Source organism: Ahaetulla prasina, chromosome 5 (assembly GCF_028640845.1).
Source record: "Ahaetulla prasina isolate Xishuangbanna chromosome 5, ASM2864084v1, whole genome shotgun sequence".
Taxonomy (NCBI): Eukaryota; Metazoa; Chordata; class Lepidosauria; order Squamata; family Colubridae; genus Ahaetulla; species Ahaetulla prasina.
The window spans coordinates 4,780,334-4,807,047 of NC_080543.1; the positions used below are offsets into that span (position 1 = coordinate 4,780,334).

At 43.7% G+C, this 26,714-nt stretch overlaps 1 protein-coding gene across 1 annotated transcript in view; it reads left to right on the plus strand.

Annotated features, from left to right (window-relative positions):
* LOC131199386 (retinal guanylyl cyclase 2-like) overlaps nt 1-26,714 on the plus strand; it is a 56,893-nt gene that overhangs the window by 21,746 nt on the left and 8,433 nt on the right. Inside the window, exons 9-14 of the mRNA XM_058185117.1 lie at nt 77-253; nt 5,208-5,364; nt 8,231-8,380; nt 10,232-10,380; nt 14,629-14,792; nt 16,046-16,238. Of these exons, the coding sequence (XP_058041100.1) occupies nt 77-253; nt 5,208-5,364; nt 8,231-8,380; nt 10,232-10,380; nt 14,629-14,792; nt 16,046-16,238 (990 nt within the window). The remainder of the gene's footprint in view (nt 1-76; nt 254-5,207; nt 5,365-8,230; nt 8,381-10,231; nt 10,381-14,628; nt 14,793-16,045; nt 16,239-26,714) is intronic.

Sequence of the window (26,714 nt, forward strand, 5' to 3'; positions counted from 1 at the left end):
TGTGGAAACAGTGCCCCGCCTACACGCCTTAACCGGGTGTTTCTCCTCGTTCTCTTCCTTTTCGATTTGTCTGCAGGTGAGGGAGTTACGCCATGAAAATGTGAATCGGTTCCTAGGTCTTTTATCCGACACGGGAGTTTCTGCACTTGTGATGGGCTTCTGCTCCAGGGGAAGTCTCCAGGACTTGCTACAAAACATGGACATAAAGCTGGACTGGATGTTTAAATCATCCCTTTTGCTGGATTTAGTTAAAGTAAGCCTCCTTCTAATTTCTTGATTTGTCCTCGCCCTAAGGTTCTACGTTTAGGCAAAAAAACCAAAGTGCACAGATACCATATATGTGGTACCTTGCTCAATAGAATAGAATAGAATAGAATAGAATAGAATAGAATAGAATAGAATAGAATAGAAGAATAGAATAGAATTTTATTGGCCAAGTGTGATTGGACACACAAGGAATTTGTCTTAGTGCAGATGCTCTCAGTGTACATAAAAGAAAAGATACGTTCATCAAGGTACAACATTTACAACACAACTGATGGTCAATATATCAATATCAAGGTTGACTCAGCCTTCCATCCTTTATAAGGTAGGTAAAATGAGGACCCAGATTGTTGGGGGGGCAATAAGTTGACTTTGTAAAAATATACAAATAGAATGAGACTATTGCCTTATACACTGTAAACCGCCCTGAGTCTTCGGAGAAGGGCGGGGTATAAATGTAAACAAAAAAATATATATATATAAATCATTAGGATTGCCAGCAACAAGTTATAGTTATACAGTCATAAGTGGAAAGAGATTGGTGATGGGAACTATGAGACGATTAATAGTAGTGCAGATTCAGTAAACAGTCTGACAGTGTTGATGAATTATTTGTTTAGCAGAGTGATGGCCTTCGGGAAAAAACTGTTCTTGTGTCTAGTTGTTCTGGTGTGCAGTGCTCTGTAGCGTTGTTTTGAGGGTAGGAGTTGAAACAGTTTATGTCCAGGATGTGAGGGATCTGTAAATATTTTCACGGCCCTCTTCTTGATTCGTGCAGCATACAGGTCTTCAATGGAAGGCAGGTTGGTAGCAATTATTTTTTCTGCAGTTCTAATTATCCTCTGAAGTTTGTGTTTTTCTTGTTGGGTTGCAGAACCGAACCAGACAGTTATAGAGGTGCAAATGACAGAATCATTTGTCTGTGTAGTAACTGTGAGTAGCAACTGTGAGAGGGATCTTGGAGTCCTAGTGGATAACCATTTAGATATGAGCCAGCCGTGTGCAGCAGCTGCCAAAAAAGCCAACACAGTTCTCGGCTGCATAAACAGAGGGATAGAATCAAGATCACGTGAAGTGTTAGTGCCACTTTATAATGCCTTGGTAAGGCCATACTTGGAATATTGCATCCAGTTTTGGTCGCCACGATGTAAAAAAGATGTGGAGACTCTAGAAAGAGTGCAGAGAAGAGCAACAAAGATAATTAGGGGACTGGAGGATAAAACATATGAAGAACAATTGCAGGAATTGGGTATAGCTTAATGAAAAGAAAGACTAGAGGGGACATGATAGCAGTGTTAACAATATCTGAGGGGCTACCCGAAAGAAGAGAAAGTCAAGCTATTCTCCAAAGTACCTGAAGGCAGGACAAGAAGCAATGGAAGAAAACTAATCAAGGAGAGAAGCAACTTAGAACTAAGGAGAAATTTCCTGACAGAACAATTAATCCGTGGAACAACTTGCCTCCAGAAGTTGTGGGTGCTCCATCATTGGAGGTTTTTTAAAAGAGATTGGACAAGTATTTGTCTGTAATGGTACAGGGTCACCTGCTTGAGCAGGGGGTTGGACTAGAAGACCTCCAAGGTCCCTCACAACCCTGTTGTTCTGTTAAAAAAAGATTGAAGGCCTATTTCATCCAGATGTAAAATTCAGTGCTTTATGTCCTTCAAATATGATAGATGATCCTAAAGGGAACTAGATGTTAGGTAGTCCTCAAGTTATGACTGTAATGGAGCCTGTCCTTTATGGCTGTAAGTTGTAACGGTTGTGGCCAACCTGATGTTACATTTTTATATTAAGTTGTTAAGTGAACACAACTCTTAAGTGCGACCCTACTTCAAACCCCAAGGAGTTAGACACGGTCAAGTCATTTATGGATGCTCAACCATCCTGCTTAAAGTAGCTTTCAAGCTTGCAAAAGGCCTCTAATTTTTTTTTATTTATTTAATTTTGTCACAATAGTATACATAAACATTGTCATAGTAAAAAAAAATGTATCATGAAATATGTTTCAAGACACTTCCAATTTTACGCGGGAGAAAACCCGAATAACCAAAGACCTACATATATATATATATATATATTTGTTTTCTGAGGTTTTCACGGGTGTTTGTATATAGGTCTTTGGTTGTTCGGGTTTTCTCCCGTGTAAGATTGGAAGTGTCTTGGCGACGTTTCGACGAAGTCTCATTCGTCATCTTCAGGCTTCAGCTTCGTGCTTCTGGGAGCAATGTGTGATCGCAGCTGTTTAAAGGTTAAAAGGAAGAAACAGTTAAAAGGAAGAAACAGCTGCGATCACACATTGCTCCCAGAAGCACGAAGCTGAAGCCTGAAGATGACGAATGAGACTTCGTCGAAACGTCGCCAAGACACTTCCAATCTTACACGGGAGAAAACCCGAACAACCAAGACCTATATATATATATATATATATATGTGTGTTTTCTGAGGTTTTGGTGTTTGTATGTAGGTCTTTGGTTATTCGGGTTTCTCCACATAATTGGAAATGTCTTGGTGACGTTTGAAGTCTCATTCATCATCTTCAGGCTTCAGCTTCGTGCTTCATTGCTCCCAGAAGCACGAAGGTGAAGCCTGAAGATGACGAATGAGACTTCGTCGAAATGTCGCCAAGACACTTCCAATTTTACGTGGGAGAAAACCCGAATAAGCAAAGACCTACATATATATATATATATATATATATATTTGTTTTCTGAGGTTTTCACGGGTGTTTGTATGTAGGTCTTATGTAACCAAAGACCTACATATATATATATATATATATATATATATATATGTATATGTAAAGGATATGCATAGCTATATTAATTAGATATAATAAAGAGAACAATAGGACAGGAACGGTAGGCACTTTTGTGCTCTTATGCACGCCCCTTATAGTCCTCTTAGGAATGGGGGGAGGTCAATAGTAGACAGTTTTTGGTTGAAGCTTTTGGGAGTTTGAGAAGAGACTATGGAGTCAGGTAATGAGTTCCAAGCATTAACAACTCTGTTACAGAAGTCATATTTTCTGCAATCAAGTTTGAAGCGGTTGACATTAAGCTTGAATCTATTTTTTGCTCTTGTATTATTGCGATTGAAGCTGAAGTAGTCATTTACAGGAAGGATATTGCAATAGATGATTTTGTGTGTTAAACACAGGTCATGTCGAAGTCGACGTAGTTGTAAGTTTTCTAATTCCAGGATTTCAAGCCTGGTGGCATAAGGTATTTTGTTGTTTTCGGAGGAGTGAAGAACTCTTCTAGTAAAATATTTCTGGACGCATTCTATTGTATTTATGTCAGAGATGTGGTATGGGTTCCAGACGGATGAGCAGTATTCGAGAATAGGTCTGGCAAATGTTTTGTATGCTCTAGTTAGTAGTGTAGAGTTTTTGGAAAAGAAGCTGCGTAAAATTAGGTTAACTACTTTTAGAGCCTTTTTTGCTATGTAGTTGCAGTGGGCTTTGGCATTTAGGTCATTTGATATGAGAACGCCAAGATCTTTGACAGGGTGAGGGTCGTCAGTAAGGTAATGACCATCAAGTTTGTACTCGTTGATACGATTCTTTTTTTCAATATGTAAGACTGAGCATTTGCTGGTAGAGATTCTTGGATGTGGTCCCAGATTCCTTCAGCCGAGGAAACATACATCAGAATTCATCACATTCACGGTATTTAATGCATCAAATGTAAATATGACTCCATCTGAATTTAAACAAACGATGTATCCACAGGAGTTTCCATGCAATCATGGCTGCCATCTTGTCTTCATTGACATTGGATGGTTCTGGAGTCAAACATTTAAATTTTGTCTTATCCCTGACAATTTCTTTGTGTCCCCTCCTCATTTTGGAGTGTGACTCACATATCCCCAATCATCATTCTTTTTTAGCGACCCCATAATCCCTTGCGGAGTGGAGTCTGGGCAACTGAATGGAGCTTAGTGTTTACTGGCCGGATGCCCTTCCCTGTCGCCAATGCGGAGTTTTGTTCCGCAGATATATTCTCATCAGTGCCCAGAGAGAGAAATATCTGCCTCTACCTAGGATCGAACTCACAGCCTCCTGATTGTGAGGCGAGAGCTCCACCTTTAGGTCAGCCACCACACCACTCCCCACATCCCCAACCATCCACTCTGTAAAAAAATGACCGTGGCCCTCATAAAAATCAGTTTGTCCTGTTCCAGTTGAAGTAAAAATCTTGAGGGCCTATTTCTGAAGGTTATAGTAGTAGCCAAAATTGTGGAAATCTTTTGGGAAAAGTGTATTTTTGAGGTTTGATGGCTAATAACACCACTTTTTTTTCCCTGGAGTTTCAAGATAAAACTATTCCACTGCTGGAATGGCCTGGGAAGAGCCCAGACCTTCACCCAATGGAAAATCTATGGAGCCGACTAAAGAAACTGGTTAGTCAGAAGCGACCCACCAATAAAACCCAGTTAATAGAAGCCATCATTCAATCTTGGTTTCACATTAGAACAGCTGCAGAACTCAAAGACTTGGTTCACTCCATGGGAAGACGTTGTAAGGCCGTCATTCATGCTACAGTTTATCCAACGAAGTATTAACTGACATGGGGATCATTTTTGTATATTTTGTTTTTTCTAGGGTGATAATTTTTGTATATCTCATTTTTTCTACGTGTTTCCCTTTTCTTCTTTATACCATTACTGCTATTCTAACAGCAAATCCTTCATAAAAGTTCTTGCATTGCATTCTTGATTAAATTATCTTTCCATTGATATATAATTTTATGGTACTACTCCAAAAAAAAAAAAAAAGTGGTGGTGTTAGCTAGTTTTAGAAAATGCAAGTGCATTTTCCCAGAAGGTTTCCACAATTTTGGCCACTATTGTAGTTTACTTTTTCTTCCGTTCTTTCTTCTATTGGCCAAAGAGGAAAAGTTTCTGGCCAAAGTTTCCCCTCCCCCCTTTTTCTTTTCCAGGGCATGAAATACTTACACAGCCAGGACATTAGCCATGGGCGCCTGAAGTCTCGCAACTGTGTGGTGGATGGACGGTTTGTGTTGAAAATCACTGATTATGGCTACGGAGAGCTAATGGCAGCCCAGGGCGTCTCCCAGCATCAGGCCTCTGCAGAAGGTATCTCTCTCTCTCTCTCTCTCTCTACCTATCTATCTCTATCCATCCATCCATCCATCCATTTATATCTATATCTGTCTGTCTGTCTGTCTATCTATCTATCATCTATTTATCCTTCATCATCCATCCATCTTCTCTATCTATCTATCTATCTCTATCCATCCATCCATCCATCCATTTATATCTATATTTGTCTGTCTGTCTGTCTATCTATCATCTATTTATCCTTCATCATCCATCCATCTTCTGTATCTATCTATCTATTTATCTATCTATCTATCTATCTATCTATCTATCTATCTATCTATCTATCTATCTATCATCTATTCTATCTATCTATATCTATCTATCCATCCATCCGTCCATCCATCCATTTATATCTATATATATCTGTCTGTCTATCTATCTATCATCTATTTATCCTTTATCATCCATCCATCTTCTCTATCTATCTATCTATCTATCTATCTATCTATCTATCTATCTATCTATCTATCTATCTATCTATCTATCTATCTATCATCTATTCTATCTATCTATATCTATCTATCCATCCATCCGTCCATCCATCCATCTATTTATATCTATATCTATCTGTCTATCTATCTATCTCTATCATATCTATCTATCCATCCATCTTCTATATCTATCTATCTATCTATCTATCTATCTATCTATCTATCTATCTATCTATCTATCTATCATCTATTTATCCTTTTTCATTCATCCATCCATCTTATCTATCTATCTATCTATCTATCTATCTATCTATCTATCTATCTATCTATCTCTATCTATCTATCTATCTATCTATCTATCTATCTATCTATCATCTATTTATCCTTTTTCATTCATCCATCCATCTTATCTATCTATCTATCTATCTATCTATCTATCTATCTATCTATCTATCTATCTACAGGTAGCCCTTGACTTATGACGACAGCCTCAAATCTCTGTTGTTAAGTGATGCATTTGTTAAGTGAGTTTTGCCTCGTTTTATGACCTTTGAGTCATAAAACAACTGAGTGACAGCAGTTGCTAAGTGAGTAACCCAGTTGCTACGTCAACCTGGCTTCCCCATTGCTTGTCAGCCGGTCGTAAAAGGGGATCATGTGACCTTGGGACACAGCCACGGTCATAAGTACGAACCGGTTGACAAGCACCTGAATTTTGGTCACGGGATCACGGGGACGCTGCAAAGGTGGCAACTATGAAAAACGGTCATTGTAACTCACATTTTTCAGTGCCGTTGTTGTAACTTCGGACGGTCACTAAACGAACTGTTGTAAGTCAAGGACTACCTGTGGCTGATTTATTTGCCATTCATCTCACGGTAAACAGCGACTTACTAGCAGTTGTTGTTTTTTTCTTAAGGAAGAAATTGAGCGCTTGGGTGAATTTCTATAAACGGCGTACTATGGAATTCTGGATATTATGCTTATATCGTTTTTAGGTTACTGTGGAGTAGAGAAAGAGGCAATGACGAGATAGATTGTAGAGTTAGAAGAGACCAGGGGTGAAATCCAGCAGGTTCTCACAGGTTCTGGAGAACCGGTAGCGGAAATTTTGAGCAGTTCGGAGAACCGGCAAATACCACCTCTGGCTGGCCCCAGAATGGGGTGGGAATGGAGATTTTGCAATATCCTTCCCCTGCCACATCCATCAAGCCACGCCACGCCCACGCCCACAGAACCGGTAGTAAAAAAAATTGGATTTCACCACTGGAAGAGACCATAGAGGTCTTCTGGTCTAACCCCCTTCTTGGTGTAGAGGCTGTCAGTACTTAATAATAATAATAATAATGATAATAATGATAATAATGATGATAATAATGATGATGATGATGATAATAATAATAATAATAATAATAATAATAATAATAATAATAATAATAATAATAATAATAATAATAATAATTTAATTTCTATACTGCCCTTCTCCCGAAGGACTCAGGGTGGTTTACAGCCAGCTAAAAACAACAGTAAATAATACAATGTACAATTAAAACCAATTTTTAAAAAACCTATTCAGTTTGGCCCATAATATAAAAAATACATAAAAAACCATATAGAACCCCATTAAAATTAATAATACTAATGGTATTATGCTACTTCTATGATAGATGACTATTCAGATGCAGTTTTCTGCTTAAAAAACATCAAAGAAGGAGAGGGAAAAGGGGAAAGGGAACGGGAAGGGAGGAAGAAGGAGGGAAGGAAGGAGAGAAGGGAAGAGGGAGGGAGGAAGCAAGCAAGGAAAAAAGGGAAAAAAGAACGGGAGGAAAAGAGAGGGAAAAGGAGGAGAGAAGGGAACGGAAGAGGGAGAGAGGGGAGGAAAGAGAAGGAAAAAGGGAGGGGGAGAAGCAAGGAACAAATGAAAGAAGAAAGGAAAGAAGGAAGGAAGGGGAGCGAAAGGGAAGGGAAGGGAAGATGGAGGGAGAGAGGGAGGAGGAAGGAAGGAAAGAAAGAAGGAAGGGGAGGAGACAAGAGAAAGAGGGAGTGAGGAAGGACCGGGAGAGAAACGAAAGGATCAATTGTTCTCATTTTTCCAATGGCCTTAAATTCACCTAGAAAAGAAACCAGAAAAAAATAAATAAAACAAAAACCATAAAAGTTCAAATGAGTGAATGCGCGATAACTTTCAATCCCAGTATGCTTTGCAGGGAAGTAAAGGTCCTTAAAGAATGATGAAACCGTTTCAAGTTTGCAATTTGAACCTAAAGTTTATAACTTAAAGTTATAAACAGCTACCCAACGTTTTAATCTGTATTGTAAGAGCTAGAGCAATTATTACAGAATCTCCCTGCAACCAGCTGTTGACTAACAAGGTTCTGTGTTTTGATTTTATTTTATTTTTATTTTAGGATTGCTCTGGACCGCTCCTGAATTACTGAGAGAGCCCGACGTGAACCCCAAAGGCACCTTGCAAGGCGACGTGTTTAGTTTTGCCATTATTCTGCAAGAAGTGATTCTCCGAGGGCCTCCCTATTGTACGATGGAACTGACAGCTGAAGGTGAGCTACTGTCAGTCCTGCCTCAGTTTAGAGGCTTAGAAAAGAAAGACCCTCGACTCCATTTGATGGAAGTGATAGGTTCTTTTACTAAAGTTAAGTGGCTGCAGCGAAAGTAAAGCAAGATCTGAATATCCCTGCACAAAGGCTACACTTTCCCCACACTTTCCCTGGCTGTCCCTCCATGACCAGTCCACCAGTGTCCAATAGGATGGCTTTCGGATGTTTTGGGAACAGCTAAAGGTTTTGGCACCGCTCACTGCAGTTTCGCATTTGGTTACCAAGCCAGGTGTCCTTGGAGGCTGGTCCAGATTGGCACCTCTGGTTCTCATCAACATGTCACCCCTCCCATTATTTGTCTTTTGATTCCCAGGCCAACATGTTACCACCCCAAATTCCTTTCCCGTCCCTTGCAATTTATGGCAGGATGGCCAGCGAAGTGAAGAAGCTGAAGATGGCAGACAGCTGACCTTGTTGTTCAAAGGTTTTCGCATCCCCTAAAGTCCTGTCTTAACACCGCGCTATAGGTAGTCCTCGACTTATGACCACAATCGGGCCCCAAAATTTCCATCGCTAAGCGAGACAGTTATTAAGTGGGTTTGGCCTTATTTTACAACCTTTCTTGCCACCGTTGTTAAGTGAATCAGTGCATCATTAAGCGAATCTGATTTTCCCCCGTTGACTTTGCTGGTCGGAGGGTTACAAATGGGGATCACATGACCCCAGGACACTCCAACTATTGTGAATACATGCCACTTACTACATGTCTGAATTCTGATCGCATGACCATGGGGATGCTGCAATGGTTATAAGAAGTCACATTTTTCAGTGCCGTTGTGACGTTCAACGGTCAGTAAACAAGTAGTTATAAGTCAAGGACTACTTGTACGGTGGAGCTGTTTGTAATTCAGAGCTTCAGGACCAAGGACAGCATCATAGCTGTCTCTTGAAGCTTTGGGTCTTCTAAGGCAGGTCTCTCCAACTATGGCCACTTTAAGACTTGTGGACTTCAGGTCCCAGAATTCCTCAGCCAGCCATGCTGAGGGCCTCATGGTAGGCCTGGCCCTGAGGCTTCCTTAGGACAGGTCTCTCCAACTATGGCCACTTTAAGACTTGTGGACTTCAAGTCCCAGAATTCCTCAGCCAGCCATGCTGAGGGCCTCATGGTAGGCCTGGCCCTGAGGCTTCCTTGGAACAGGTTTCTCCAACTATGGCCACTTTAAGACTTGTGGACTTCAAGTCCCAGAATTCCTCAGCCAGCCATGCTGAGGCCCTCGTGGTAGGCCTGACCCTGAGGCTTCCTTAGGCTATGGCCACTTTAAGACTTGTGGACTTCAAGTCCCAGAATTCCTCAGCCAGCCATGCTGAGGACCTCATGGTAGGCCTGGCCCTGAGGATTCCTTGGAACAGGTCTCTCCAACTATGGCCACTTTAAGACTTGTGGACTTCAAGTCCCAGAATTCCTCAGCTAGCCATGCTGAGGACCTCATGGTAGGCCTGGCCCTGAGGCTTCCTTGGAACAGGTCTCTCCAACTATGGCCACTTTAAGACTTGTGGACTTCAAGTCCCAGAATTCCTCAGCCAGCCATGCTGAGGACCTCATGGTAGGCCTGGCCCTGAGGCTTCCTTAGGTTATGGCCACTTTAAGACTTGTGGACTTCAAGTCCCAGAATTCCTCTCTCTGATAACTGTGCTTGCACAATACCTTTAAGTCGTACATTGAATTAACCCATTTTCTGTATCTGAGAAATCGCACAAAGCTATATCGTCTGTCCTCTTGGGAAGAGAAGAATTATTAGTGTGTCTGGCTCTGATGAAAAGAAGCTTCTTTGTGATTTTTTTCCTTTGGCCCAGAGATTATAAGCAAACTGAAGCAACCCCTGACGATGTTTCGTCCAAGTGTCCCGCTGGAAAATACCCCTCTGGAATATATCCAGCTGATGACGCAGTGCTGGAGTGAAGTGCCCAGAAGAAGGCCGACGTTTGACAAGATCTTTGAACAGGTTTATTTCTTTATTACATGGAGTTATTGATTATGTTGAGAGCCAGTTTGGTCCAGTGGTAAAGCCACCAGGATGGAAAGCAGGAGACGGTGAGTTCTAGTCCCGCCTTAGGCATGGAAAGCCGGCTGGGTGACGTTGGGCCAATCACCAGGAGATGGTGAGATCTAGTCCCGCCTTAGGCATGGAAGCCAGCTGGGTGACTTTGGCCAATCACCAGGAGATGGTGAGTTCTAATCCCGCCTTAGGCATGGAAGCCAGCTGGGTGACTTTGGCCAATCACCAGGAGACGATGAGTTCTAGTCCCGCCTTAGGCATGGAAAGCCGGCTGTGTGACTTTGGGCCAATCACCAGGAGATGGTGAGTTCTAATCCCGCCTTAGGCATGGAAGCCAGCTGGGTGACTTTGGCCAATCACCAGGAGACGGTGAGTTCTAGTCCTGCCTTAGGCATGGAAAGCCGGCTGTGTGACTTTGGGCCAATCACCAGGAGATGGTGAGTTCTAATCCCGCCTTAGGCATGGAAGCCAGCTGGGTGACTTTGGCCAATCACCAGGAGACGGTGAGTTCTAGTCCCGCCTTAGGCATGGAAGTCAGCTGGGTGACTTTGGGCCATTCACCAGGAGACGGTGAGTTCTAGTCCCGCCTTAGGCATGGAAGTCAGCTGGCTGACTTTGGGCCATTCACCAGGAGACGGTGAGTTCTAGTCCCGCCTTAGGCATGAAAGTCAGCTGGCTGACTTTGGCCAATCACCAGGAGACGGTGAGTTCTAGTCCCACCTTAGGCATGGAAGCCAGCTGGCTGACTTTGGGCCATTCACCAGGAGATGGTGAGTTCTAGTCCTGCCTTAGGCATGAAAGTCAGCTGGCTGACTTTGGCCAATTACCAGGAGACGGTGAGTTCTAGTCCCACCTTAGGCATGGAAGCCAGCAGGCTGACTTTGGGCCATTCACCAGGAGATGGTGAGTTCTAGTCCTGCCTTAGGCATGAAAGTCAGCTGGCTGACTTTGGCCAATTACCAGGAGACGGTGAGTTCTAGTCCCACCTTAGGCATGGAAGCCAGCTGGCTGACTTTGGGCCATTCACCAGGAGATGGTGAGTTCTAGTCCTGCCTTAGGCATGAAAGTCAGCTGGCTGACTTTGGCCAATCACCAGGAGACGGTGAGTTCTAGTCCCACCTTAGGCATGGAAGCCAGCTGGGTGACTTTGGGCCATTCACCAGGAGACGGTGAGTTCTAGTTCCGCCTTAGGCATGAAAACCAGTTGGGTGACTTTGGCCAATCACCAGGTGGTGAAAGCAGACCCCAATCCTGTGGCGACCTGGTAGGTTGGGATCAAGGGGGGAGAGATAGGTGGGGAAGGGGGCATAGCAGCATCTCTAGGGTCAGTCATAAGGGTGAATGGCCGCAGAAGCACTGCAGTGGCCATAACTTCAAAACAGGGTTGTAAATAGATTTTTTTGGGGGGGAGGGTCTATCCTGTTTGAGAAAGCAGGTTGGACTAGAAGACCTCCAAGGTCCCTTCCAACTCTGTTATTCTGTTCTATCATAACTTTGAATGGTCGTTAGTGACTGGTCATAATTTGAGGCCTATCTGTAGATGCAAGTGAGATATTAGGAGGAAGGTATCAGTGGCAAGAAATGTTAGCCAGTGGAACAGACTGACACATGAAGTTACGTATTCTCTCCTTCACTGGAGGGTCATGTGTCAGAGAACGTGTGGAGAGTAGACAGCGAGAGGCAGATGTGGAGGCAGAGGAAATACTTGGACTAAACATGAGTGATGTAGAGAGATATTCTTGGGGTTCCGATGGATGCCCTAATTCAATCATGAGCCTTGAGCCAAGTGTCAAACGAAATCCAGTTATTTATTAGGAGCTTCATGGTGGCAGGTTCCCAAATGTAGCCAGCTCTGACCCCACGTAATTTACAGCCTCAATCATGACCCTTTCCCCCCCCCCTTCTCCCAGGGTGGGTCATCAATCACATTCACCAACGGAGAAATTTTGCGGGCTGTAGAGATCACTCCCCACCAGCCACTGTGGGTAACCCTGGGAGATAGCCTTGGGAAAGATATGTCTGGAATGTGCTCCTGTCTTTGGCTGGCGAATTGCTTGGTCGGTTTCCCATCCCACTTGCCTACGGCAACTCGAAAGCGGCCCTGGGATGCTTTGCCACTTGACAGATATAAGATCCCAAGGGAGGAGCATCGGAGATTGGTCAAAAAGTCAATAAGAGTTGAAATACTAAAAAGGGCAGGAGATGATGGATAGATACAGAATACCTCTTAATATGGGATTTTGTTGTGCCTTGCCCGCCCTCTTCTCCTCAGCTGGGCCCCTCCCATCTCCTGCTATCTGAGCTGGAGACTGATAGTGAAGAAGAATGGCCTGGCATGCCTCCAGCCCCCAGCCCTAGCACCATGCCCGGACAGAATGAGCAAACAAACCTCCCTACAGCATCCCCGTGGTCATGTGATCAAAATTCGGACGCTTGGTAACTGGTTCATATTTATGACGGTTTGTAATGTCCCTGTTGTGCCTCGCCCACCTCCTCTCCGCAGCCGGGCCCCTCCCATCTCCTGCTATCTCAGCCAGAGACTGATAGTGAAGAAGAATGGCCTGGCATGCCTCCAGCCCCCAGCCCTGGCACCATGCCTGGGCAGACTGAGCAAACAAACCTCCCTCCTATAGCATGTGAGCAGGAAGCCAGCCACGTGCTAGAATTGCCGGCAGCAGATCAAGAGGACAGAAAGACACAGTGGACGGATCCCCGCTTCCGGAGAATGGAGAGGCGATGTCAGCAAAAGGAAGGGAGGGGCAGGCCTGGATAAGTGCTGAGTCATGAGCCACACCCCATGGCCTATATAAAGGATCTGCTTTTTGGCATTCCTTGTGTCAGGCAAAGTCTCATCTGGGTTGCTGAAGTCACACCTTGGATTCCTGCCTGCCCTGAGGACTCTGACAGGACTTTGGCAAAGCTGCAGAGGCTTCGTGGCCACGCTTGATACAGACTTCCCTGACCCGGCCGTCAGAGGAGGAGTGGGACACGACAGATTTGTCTTATTAAAAATTAGAAAATAGAGCTAGAAATTGGAAAAATGACCACCCTCAGATCACTACCACCGGTTTGCCTGAACCGGCTGAATCCCACCACTGCAGACAATGTACTGTTCATTAATAACTCATATATGTCAAATACTCATGTCAAATGATCTAAGTGCCAAAGCCCACTGCAACTACATAGCAAAAAAAGCTCTAAGAGTTGTAAACCTAATTTTGCGTAGCTTCTTTTCCAAAAACACCACACTACTAACCAGAGCATATAAAACATTTGCTAGACCAATTCTAGAATACAGCTCGCCTGTTTGGAACCCTCACCACATCTCTGACATCAATACAATTGAACATGTCCAGAAATATTTTACAAGAAGAGTTCTCCATTCCTCTGAATACAATAAAATACCTTATCCCACCACACTTGAAATCCTAGGCTTAGAAAACTTGGAACTCCATCGCCTTCGACAAGACCTAAGCTTAACTCACAGAATCATCTATTGGAATGTCCTTCCTGTTAAAGACTACTTCAGCTTTAATTGCAATAATACTAGAGCAACTAATAGATTTAAACTTAATGTCAACCGCTTTAATCTAGATTGCAGAAAATATGACTTCTGTAACGGAATCATCAGTGCTTGGAATACTTTACCTGACTCTGTGGTCTCTTCCCATAATCCTAAAAGTTTTATCCAAAAACTTTCTACTATTGACCTCACCCCGTTCCTATAAGGGGCGTGCATAAGCGCACAAACGTGCCTACCGTTCCTGTCCTATTGTTTTTCTTTTCTTCTTCCTATATATATGCTTATACCTCCTTATATTTACCCATATATGTGTTTATTTACTATATAATCTTTTCGTATGATACCTACATATATTGATGTGACAAAATAAAATAAATAAAATAAAATAAATAAAATAAATATGTTAAAGAAAAAACCGTAAATCAAATCATTAAAGAAAATGTGGACTTCAACTCCCAGAATTCCCCAGCCAGCATGGGAATTGAAGTCCATGGCTCTTAAAATTGCCAAGTTGGAGACCCCCTGGTCTAATGGATTCTGCATTGAGATAGGAAGGCTTGTTTCTAGTCAACCCACATTTAGCCTATAAAGATATATTTTGTCTTGCGGAATGATCAGCGTTGCGCCCCCAAATCCATCCCCAATTCCTTTCTTTTTTTTTTCTCCCCAAGTTCAAAACCATCAACAAAGGAAAACGGACGAACATCGTGGACTCCATGTTGCGGATGCTAGAAAACTATTCCAGCAACCTGGAAGAATTAATCAGAGAGAGAACGGAAGAATTGGAGGTGGAAAAACAGAAGACGGACAGACTGTTGTCTCAAATGCTTCCGTCGTAAGTGCAAAGCAAACCAGCCTCCCCGCGAGATACAGGTGGTTCTCGACTTACGACCACAAATGGGACCAGAATTTTCTTTGCTGAGCGTCTTAAGTGAGTCCCGTCTGATTTTTACGACTTGCGTTGCCATGGCGGTTAAGAGATTAAGGCAGCTGTTAAGCTAATTCAACTTTACCCGTGGATGAGGATTGGCAGGCAACCCAATTTTTATGACGTGACCACGGTTGTAAGTCTGAGGACTGGACGGAAGATCTTCACAGTCCCTTCCAGCCCCATGATTCAGGGACTAGTTTTAAGTCACTTTTTTCAGTGCTTCAAATTATTGTAAGTCAAAGACTACCTGCCTTGTGTTATGCCCTCCAGATTCTATTCTATTCTACTCTACTCTACTCTGTATTCTATTCCACTGTTCTATTCTATTCTATTCTATTCTATTCTATTCTATTCTATTCTATTCTATTCTATTCTATTTCCATTAATTCAATTCAATTCAATTCTATATGCTATTTTATTCTATTCATTTTCTGTTCTATTCTATTCTATTCTATTCTATTCTATTTCCGTTAATTCAATTCAATTCAGTTCAGTTCAATTTAATTCTATTCTATTCTATTCTATTCTATTCTATTCTATTCTATTCTTTCCATTAATTCAATTCAATTCAATTCTCTATTCTATTCTATTCTATTCTATTCTATTCTATTCTATTCTATTCTATTCTATTACCATTAATTCAATTCAATTCAATTCTATATTCTATTCTATTCTATTCTATTCTATTCTATTCTATTCTACTGTTTTATTGTATTTTCTATTCTATTCTTTCTATTCTATTCTATTCATTTTGTTCTATTCTATTCTACTCTAGTCTAGTCTAGTGTAGTCTAGTCTATTCTTTCCATTGTATTCATTTTCTGTTCGACTCTATTCTATTCTACTATTCTATTCTATTTTCTATTCTATATTCTCTTCTTTTTTGTCTCTTCTCTTCTCTTCTCTTCTCTTCTCTTCTCTTCTCTTCTCTTCTCTTCTCTTCTCTTCTCTTCTGTTCCTGTTTATATTCTATTCTATTCTATTCTATTCTATTCTATTCTATTCTGTTCTATTCTGTTCTATTCTATTCTACATGCTATTCTATTCAATTCTATTCTATCGATACATCCTGTATAATAGAAGGAATTCTGGGAGTTGAAGTCCACAAGCCCTAGAAGGGCCATTGTTCCCCATCCCTTCTCCTAATGCCATTTCAGGCCAGTGGCCGAAACGCTGATCAGGGGAGCATCCGTGGAGCCGGAATACTTCGATGAGGTCACCATCTACTTCAGCGACATTATCAGCTTCACTACCATGTCTGCCCTCTGTGAGCCTATTGAAATCGTGGACCTTCTAAATGACCTCTATACACTCTTTGACGCCATCATCGGCCATCATGATGTTTATAAGGTAGGTCCTTGTCTTTCACTTTTCCTCAAGACCTGTTGTGTCTGCGCCCCCCCAGAGCTGGCCCTCCTACCAGAAAGTGACTTGGACAGTGAGGGGGAAGGGCCGTCAGGACTTACCTCGGGAGCACCGGCTTCCCTGGCTCAGCTCCAGGAGCCAGAGGCAGGCCAGGTGGAGGAGATAATGAGGCCTCCATCCCCTGACTCTTTCCCCCGCTATGTCTCCAGACCCAGCTGATGGCAATCAGGCCTGGCTGGACCCTAGGTTTCGTAGGCAGGAGAGGCAGGAACAACAGAAGCAGGGGTGGGGCAGGCCTAGGAAATGCTGAGTCATGGAGCCATGCCCCACAGGATATAAAGGCAGCGAGGGCTGCTATGCCTCTTCGTAGCAGGCAAATCAACTGCTTAACTAGAGCTGAAGTACTGTTTGTTCCTGGGTGATTCATCGGCATCAAGGGAGATAACAGAGTCACTTGGCAGACGCTCGCTAGTTTGCTGCCAGAGCTGATAGTGCCGGCTAATTAAGTCATCGCTCGGACAGAGGCAAGGGAGGACAGAACAAGACCAAAGGAGTTTGTGACTCCCTTCTTCTGGGGTGTGTTTTGATTTTTTTCCCCCATCTATCCCACGGCCTTGATATTTGCTGGTCTCTCCCATCAGAGTCCAGGTTGAATCCTGGTTAAATGCTGCAGATGTGGACCAGGCGAGGGGTGAAATGCTCCCACTTCGGACCGGATCACCCAATCCAGTAGCGATGGTGGCGGATGATTTGGAAAACTGGTAGCAAAAATCCCTACCTCCCCCCCCCACCCCATGCCCAGCTAAGCCGCGCAATCATCAGAGATTTTTTTTTTTACTTTTAAAAGCATTTTTTCTTCAGCCAAAAAAATGCTTTTAAAAGTAAAAAAAAAAAAGCCTCTCATGATTGCATGGCTCAGCTGGGATCGTCAGAATCCTTTAAAAGCATTTTTTCGACAACCTCTTCGGCCGAAGAGGTTGTTAAAAAAAAAAAAAGCTGTTAAAACGCTCCTCTGGTGATCCCAGCTGAGTTGCCTGATCATCACAGGCTTTTAAAAGCATTTTTTTACAACCTCTTGGGCTGAAGAGGTTGTAGAAAAAATGCTTTTAAAAGTAAAAAAAAAAAGTTGGCCACGCCCACCCAGTCACATTAATAATAATAATAATAATAATATTTTAATTTATAGACTGCCCTTCTCCCGAAGGACTCAGGGCGGTTTACAGCCTAATAAAAACATAGATATAAATACAAAATAAAACACCAATTAAAAAACTTATTAAATAAGGCCAAATATTAAAAAATTGCAATAAAATAATAAAACCCCGTTAAAACCAAATTTAAAATTTAAAATTTAAAATTTAAAATTTAAAATTTAAAATTTAAAATTCTAGTCCAGTCCTGCAAATAAATAGATGTGTCTTAAGCTTGCGAAAGGTTCAAGGTCAGGAAGTTGGCGAAGTCCTGGGGAAGTTCGTTCCAGAGGATGGAGCCCCACAGAAAAGGCCCTTCCCTGGGTGTCGCCACTGTACTGCCTGGCTGACGGCACCTAAGGAGTCCCTCCTGTGAGAGTGCACGGGTCGGTGGGAGGCAATCGGTGGCAGCAGGCGGTCCCGTAGGTAACCCGGCCCTATGCCATGGGCGCTTTGAAGATAGTTACCAAAACCTTGAAGCGCACCCGAAAGGCCACAGGTAGCCAGTGCAGTCTGCGCAGGAGAGGTGTCACATGGGAGCCACGAGGGGTTCCCTCTATCACCCGCGCAGCCGCATTCTGGACCAACTGGAGCCTCCGGGTGCTCTTCAAGAGGAGCCCCATGTAGAGCATTGCAGTAATCCAGGCGAGATGTCATGAGAGCATGAGTGACCGTGCATAGGGCATCCCAGCCTAGAAAGAGGCGCAACTGGCGAACCAGGCGAACCTGGTAAAAAGCTCTCCTGGAGACGGCCGTCAAATGGTCTTCAAAAGACAGCCATCCATCCAGGAAAACGCCCAAGTTGCGCACCCTCTCCATTGGGGCCAATGACTGCCCCAAAACAGCCTGAAAACAGCCTGAAAAAGGCCTGAAAGCGGCTTGAAAATGGTCTGAAAACGGCCTAAAAACAGCCTGAAAACAGCCTAAAAACAGCCTGAAAACAGCCTAAAAACAGCCTGAAAACAGCCCAAAATGGCCCAAAACAGCCTGAAAACAGCCTGAAAACAGCCCAAAAATGGCCCAAAAACAGCCTGAAAAAAGGCCTGAAAGCGGCTTGAAAAATGGTCTGAAAACGGCCTAAAAAACAGCCTGAAAACAGCCCAAAATGGCCCAAAACAGCCTGAAAACAGCCTGAAAACAGCCCAAAAATGGCCCAAAAACAGCCTGAAAAAAGGCCTGAAAGCGGCTTGAAAATGGTCTGAAAACGGCCCAAAAACTACTTAAAAAAAACTTTTAAAGTAAAAAAAAAGTTGGCCACGCCCACCCAGTCACATTATTCCTCCTTAACAAGCCACGCCCACCCAGTCACATGACCAACCAGCCACACCTACCCAGCCAGGGGTGAAATTGCTCCCGGTTTGGACCGGATCACCCGATCCGGTAGCTATGGCGATGGGTGGTTCGGAGAACTGGTAGCAAAAATCCCTGCCCCTACCCCCTCCCATGCCCAGCTGAGCTGTGCTATCATCAGAGGTTGGTTTTTTTTTTAACTTTTAAAAGCATTTTTTCTTCGGCCGAAAAAATGCTTTTAAAAGTTAAAAAAAAAGCCTCTGATGATCGCGCAACTCAGCTGGGATCGTCAGAACCCTTTAAAAGCATTTTTTCTACAACCTCTTTAACCGAAAAAATGCTTTAAAGTAAAAAAAAAAAAAGTTGGCCACGCCCACCCAGTCACATTATTCCTCCTTAACAAGCCACGCCCACAGAACCGGTAGTAACAAATTTTATATTGGGTACAGAGAACCGGTTGTTAAGTTATTCAAGTCCCACCACTGGTTAGCATCGATCTATCATGAAGTGTTATTACCACTTTATGATGTCTTGGTAAGACCACACTTATTTATTTATTTAATCGCATTTTTATACCGCCCTATCTCCCGGGGGACCCAGGGCGGTTTACAGCCTAATAAAAACATAGATATAAATACAAAATAAAACATCAATTAAAAAACTTATTAAATAAGGCCGAATATTAAAAAATTGCGATAAAATAATAAAACCCCGTTAAAACCAAATTTAAAATTCTAGTCCAGTCCTGTGCAAATAAATAGATGTCTTAAGCTCGCGGCGAAAGGTTCAAAGGTCAGGAAGTTGGCGAAGTCCTGGGGGAAGTTCGTTCCAGAGGGTGGGAGCCCCCACAGAAAAGGCCCTTCCCCTGGGTGTCGCCAGTCGGCACTGCCTGCCTGACGGCACCCTGAGGAGTCCCTCCCTGTGGGAGCGCACGGATCGGTGAGAGGCAATCGGTGGCAGCAGACGGTCCCGTAGGTAACCCGGCCCTAAGCCATGGAGTGCTTTGAAGATAGTTACCAAAACCTTGAAGCGCACCCGAAAGGCCACAGGTAGCCAGTGCAGTCTGCGCAGGAGAGGTGTCACATGGGAGCCACGAGGGGCTCCCTCTATCACCCGCGCAGCCGCATTCTGGACCAACTGGAGCCTCCGGGTGCTCTTCAAGAGGAGCCCCATGTAGAGAGCATTGCAGTAATCCAGACGAGATGTCATGAGAGCATGAGTGACCGTGCATAGGGCATCCCAGTCTAGAAAGAGGCGCAACTGGCGAACCAGGCGAACCTGGTAAAAAGCTCTCCTGGAGACGGCCGTCAAATGGTCTACAAAAGACAGCCATCCATCCAGGAAAACGCCCAAGTTGCGCACCCTCTCCATTGGGGCCAATGACTCGCCCCCATAAGTCAGCCACGGCTGCAGCTGACTGTACCGGGGTGCCGGCATCCACAGCCACTCTGTCTTGGAGGGATGAAATACTGCATCTAATTCTGGTCACCAGAATTCAAAAAAAGAGGTTACGAGCCTAGAAAGAGTGCAGAGAAGAGCAACGAAGATGGTCGGGGGTCTAGAAGCTAACCCATATGATGAATGAGTGTGGGTACTAGGTAAGTCTAATCCAGCGGTTCTCAACCTGTGGGTCGCGACCCCGTTGGGGGTCGAATGACGATTTGCCAGGGGTTGCCTAAGACCATCAGAAATATGGGAAGTATACTTGCGAGTCGAAGAATGGTTGACTTCACAAGCCAGCTGCAGGCTCTTCAAATCGCTAGCCGAATTCGGCTTCAGGCGCGATGAATTAAAAAAGAGATAAATCTTTGCTCTGATGTCTCCCTCTCAAGCCAGCTGCAATCACTCCCAACCGCTAGCCTAATCTGGCTTCAGGCGCCATAAACTTAATAGGGGAGGAGTCTCCGCTTTAATGCCTCCATCCTCAAGTTCCAGGTTGCTTCTCTTCTTCTGGGATGTGTTTTGATTTTTTTTCCCATCTAGCCCACAGCCTTGATATTTGCTGGTCTCTCCCATCAGAGTCCAGGTTGAATCCGCTTAAAGGCTGCAGATGTGGACCAGACGAGGGGTGAAATGCTCTCACCCGATCCCGTAGTGATGGTGACGGGTGGTTTGGAGAACCGGTAGCAAAAATCCCTGCCCCCACCTCCTCCCATGTCCAGCTGAGCCGTGCTATCATGAGTGGTTTTTTAAAAAAAAAACTTTTAAAGTAAAAAAAAAAGAAGTTGGCCACGCCCACCCAGTCACATTACCCCTCCCCACCAAGCCACACCTACAGAACCGGTAGTAACAAATTTTATATAGGGTACAGAGAACCAGTTTTTAAGTTATTCAAGCCCCACCACTGGTTAGCATCAATCTATCATGAAGTGTTATTACCACTTTATGATGCCTTGGTAAGACCACACTTATTTATTTATTTAATCGCATTTTTATACCGCCCTATCTCCCGGGGGACCCAGGGCGGTTTACAGCCTAATAAAAACATAGATATAAATACAAAATAAAACACCAATTAAAAAACGTATTAAATAAGGCCAAATATTAAAAAATTGCAATAAAAATAATAAAACCCCCGTTAAAACCAAATTTAAAATTTAAAATTCTAGTCCAGTCCTGCGCAAATAAATAGATGTGTCTTAAGCTTGCGGCGAAAGGTTCGAAGGTCAGGAAGTTGGCGAAGTCCTGGGGGAAGTTCGTTCCAGAGGATGGAGCCCCCACAGAAAAGGCCCTTCCCCTGGGTGTCGCCACTCGGTACTGCCTGGCTGACGGCACCCTAAGGAGTCCCTCCCTGTGAGAGTGCACGGGTCGGTGGGAGGCAATCGGTGGCAGCAGACGGTCCCGTAGGTAACCCGGCCCTATGCCATGGAGCGCTTTGAAGATAGTTACCAAAACCTTGAAGCGCACCCGAAAGGCCACAGGTAGCCAGTGCAGTCTGCGCAGGAGAGGTGTCACATGGGAGCCACGAGGGGTTCCCTCTATCACCCGCGCAGCCGCATTCTGGACCAACTGGAGCCTCCGGGTGCTCTTCAAGAGGAGCCCCATGTAGAGAGCATTGCAGTAATCCAGACGAGATGTCATGAGAGCATGAGTGACCGTGCATAGGGCATCCCAGTCTAGAAAGAGGCGCAACTGGCGAACCAGGCGAACCTGGTAAAAAGCTCTCCTGGAGACGGCCGTCAAATGGTCTTCAAAAGACAGCCATCCATCCAGGAAAACGCCCAAGTTGCGCACCCTCTCCATTGGGGCCAATGACTCGCCCCCATAAGTCAGCCACGGCTGCAGCTGACTGTACCGGGGTGCCGGCATCCACAGCCACTCTGTCTTGGAGGGATGAAATACTGCATCTAATTCTGGTCACCAGAATTCAAAAAAAGAGGTTACGAGCCTAGAAAGAGTGCAGAGAAGAGCAACGAAGATGATCAGGGGTCTAGAGGCTAACCCATGTGATGAATGAGTGTGGGTACTAGGTAAGTCTAATCCAGCGGTTCTCAACCTGTGGGTCGCGACCCCGTTGGGGGTCGAATGACGATTTGCCAGGGGTCGCCTAAGACCATCGGAAATATGGGAAGTATACTTGCGAGTTGAAGAATCGCGCTCCAATGGTTGACTCCACAAGCCAGCTGCAGGCTCTTCAAATCGCTAGCCGAATTCGGCTTCAGGTGCGATGAATTAAAAAAGAGAGGAATCTTTGCTCTGATGTCTCCCTCTCAAGCCAGCTGCAATCACTCCCTATCGCTAGCCTAATCTGGCTTCAGGCGCGATAAACTTAATAGGGGAGGAGTCTCCGCTTTAATGCCTCCGTCCTCAAGGCAATCGCAAGCAGTTCAGATCGCTAGCCAATACGGCTTCAGGCGCGATCAATTCAAAACGAAAATAATTTTACGGTTGGGGTTGCCACATCGTGGGGAATTGTATTAAAGGGGTCGCCACATCGTGGGGAATTGTATTAAAGGGGTCACAGCACTATAAAGGTTGAGAACCACTGGTCTAATCTAACAAAGAGAAGGACTAGGGATGATATATATATATATATATATAGGAAGAAGAAAAGAAAAACAATAGGACAGGAATGGTAGGCACGTTTGTGCGGTTATGCGCGCCCCTTATGGTCCTCTTAGGAATGGGGTGAGGTCAATAGTAGAAAGTTTTTGGTTAAAGCTTTTAGGATTATGAGAAGAGACCACAGAGTAAAGTATTCCAAGCACTGATGATTCTGTTACAGAAGTCATATTTTCTGCAATCTAGATTAAAGCGGTTGACATTTAGTTTAAATCTATTAGTTGCTCTAGTATTATTGCAATTAAAGCTGAAGTAGTCTTTAACAGGAAGGACATTACAATAGATGATTCTATGAGTTAAACTTAGGTCTTGTTGGAGGCGACGGAGTTCCAAGTTTTCTAAGCCTAGGAGTTCAAGTCTGGTGGGGTAAGGTATTTTGTTGTTTTCAGAGGAATGGAGAACTCTTCTTGTAAAATATTTCTGGACACGTTCAATTGTATTGATGTCAGAGATGTGGTGAGGGTTCCAAACAGGTGAGCTGTATTCTAGAATTGGTCTAGCAAATGTTTTATATGCTCTGGTTAGTAGTGTGGTGTTTTTGGAAATGTTTTTGTGGATGTAATAGCAATCTTCCAATATCTGAGGGGCTGCCACAAAGAAAAGGGGCTCAATCTATTTTCCAAAGCCCCTGAAAAAGGCCTGAAAGCGGCTTGAAAAATGGTCTGAAAACGGCCTAAAAAACAGCCAAAAGTCGCCAAAAAATGGGTGGGGGCAGGTCCAGCCCCAATTGGCTGAATCCTACCTCTGCCTTTGAGGCAAGTGGCTGGGAGGCGGGGCTGGGTGTGATGAGTGACATCACCCACCCAGTCACATGACCAACCAGCCACACCTACCCAGCCAGGGGTGAAATTGCTCCCGGTTTGGACCGGATCACCCGATCCGGTAGCTATGGCGATGGGTGGTTCGGAGAACTGGTAGCAAAAATCCCTGCCCCTACCCCCTCCCATGCCCAGCTGAGCTGTGCTATCATCAGAGGTTGGTTTTTTTTTTAACTTTTAAAAGCATTTTTTCTTCGGCCGAAAAAATGCTTTTAAAAGTTAAAAAAAAAGCCTCTGATGATCGCGCAACTCAGCTGGGATCGTCAGAACCCTTTAAAAGCATTTTTTCTACAACCTCTTTAACCGAAAAAATGCTTTAAAGTAAAAAAGTTGGCCACATTATTCCTCCTTAACAAGCCACGCCCACAGAACCGGTAGTAACAAATTTTATATTGGGTACAGAGAACCGTTGTTAACTGAATCATTGCTGTTGTTAAGTTATTCAAGTGCCACCACTGGTTAGCATCGATCTATCATGAAGTGTTATTACCACTTTATGATGTCTTGGTAAGACCACACTTATTTATTTATTTAATCGCATTTTTATACCGCCCTATCTCCCGGGGGACCCAGGGCGGTTTACAGCCTAATAAAAACATAGATATAAATACAAAATAAAACACCAATTAAAAACTTATTAAATAAGGCCAAATATTAAAAATTGCAATAAAAATAATAAAACCCCGTTAAAACCAAATTTAAAATTTAAAATTCTAGTCCAGTCCTCTAAAATAAATAGATGTGTCTTAAGCTTTGCTAAAGGTTCAAGGTCAGGAAGTTGGCGAAGTCCTGGGGAAGTTCGTTCCAGAGGATGGAGCCCCACAGAAAAGGCCCTTCCCTGGGTGTCGCCACTCGGTACTGCCTGTTTGGAGACACAGTGAATACGGCTTCCCGAATAGAATCTACAGGATTGCGTAAGGATCGGGTATTGTGTCAAGTTGCAATGTTGGCGTGGCATTTAATCTTAAATTTGTCTGGGGTGGGTGGGTGCGGGCTGAGCTATTCCCCCAAAACCCCTGAAGGCAGGACAAGAAGCAACGGGTGGAAACCAATCAAGGAGAGAAGCAACCTGGAATTAAGGAGAAATTTCCTGACAGTGAGAATAATTAACCAGTGGAACTATTTGTCTTCAGAAGTTTTGTGTGCTCCATCACTGGAGTTTTTAAGAAGAGATGCGACAGCCACTTATCTGAAATGGTATAGGGTTTCCTGCTTGAGCAAAGGTTTGGACTAGAAGACCTCCAAGGTCCCTTCCAGCTCTGTTGTTCTGCATTCTTGCAAGCATTATATTAGAGAGCAGCTCTGGGAGTTGAAGTCCACAAGTCTTAAAGTTGCCAAGGTTGGAGACCCTGACTAGTTGTACCTACAAGGTCCTTTCCGACTGTGTCATTCTATTCTATTCATTCAACTGAGTCCAGCTCTCGGCAATTCTACAGCCCAGGTCTCTCCAACCTCGGCAACTTTCAGACTTGTGGACTCCAAGTCCCAGAATTCCTCAGCCAGCCATGCTGAGGGCCTCATGGTAGGCCTGGCCCTGAGGCTTCCTTGGAACAGGTTTCTCCAACTATGGCCACTTTCAGACTTGTGGACTTCAAGTCCCAGAATTCCTCAGCCAGCCATGCTGAGGGCCTCATGGTAGGCCTGGCCCTGAGGCTTCCTTGGAACAGGTTTCTCCAACTATGGCCACTTTCAGACTTGTGGACTTCAAGTCCCAGAATTCTTGCAAGCATTATATTAGAGAGCAAGCAAGGTGACCTTGATGGAAACAGACCAGTTTTGTTACCAGAGTAACGATGGAAAACCATAGTTTGAGCTCAAAATAACAAGAAGGCATGTGTCGGCCTTACCGGAGAGACAAGATAGGAAACAAGCCTAGATGAGTTAATTCTGCTTTCCTCCTTTCTCTTTCAAACATATATACAAGAGACGTACAAGAAATCATGTATGCTTTTTCTTTCTTGTTGGGTTGTTAAGTGAATCTGGCTTTGCTGTTGACTTTTGTCGGAAGGTCGCGAAGGTTATCACAGGACTCCAGGATGCTGCAATCGTCATAATTATGAGTCAGTTGCCAAGTGTCTGAATTTTTATTTTTATTTTCCCAGGCCCCTGTGCTGCAGGAGTGGTGGGCCTCACCATGCCCAGGTACTGCCTGTTTGGAGACACAGTGAATACGGCTTCAGGCGCCATAAACTTAATAGGGGAGGAGTCTCCGCTTTAATGCCTCCATCCTCAAGGCAATCTCAAGCAGTTCAGATCGCTAGCCAATACGGCTTCAGGCGCGATCAATTCAAAACAAAAATAATTTTATGGTTGGGGTCGCCACATCGTGGGGAATTGTATTAAAGGGGTCACAGCACTATAAAGGTTGAGAACCACTGGTCTAATCTAACAAAGAGAAGGACTAGGGATGATATATATATATATATATATATATATATATATATATATATATATATATATATATATATATATATATATATATATATATATATACGCTTAGCGTTATGCGCGCCCCTTATGGTCCTCTTAGGAATGGGGTGAGGTCAATAGTGGAAAGTTTTTGGTTAAAACTTTTAGGATTATGAGAAGAGACCACAGAGTCAGGTAAAGTATTCCAAGCACTGATGATTCTGTTACAGAAGTCATATTTTCTGCAATCTAGATTAAAGCGGTTGACATTTAGTTTAAATCTATTAGTTGCTCTAGTATTATTGCAATTAAAGCTGAAGTAGTCTTTGACAGGAAGGACATTACAATAGATGATTCTATGAGTTAAACTTAGGTCTTGTTGGAGGCGACGGAGTTCCAAGTTTTCTAAGCCTAGGATTTCAAGTCTGGTGGGATAAGGTATTTTGTTGTTTTCAGAGGAATGGAGAACTCTTCTTGTAAAATATTTCTGGACACGTTCAATTGTATTGATGTCAGAGATGTGGTGAGGGTTCCAAACAGGTGAGCTGTATTCTAGAATTGGTCTAGCAAATGTTTTATATGCTCTGGTTAGTAGTGTGGTGTTTTTGGAAATGTTTTTGTGGATCTTCCAATAGCAATCTTCCAATATCTGAGGGGCTGCCACAAAGAAAAGGGGCTCAATCTATTTTCCA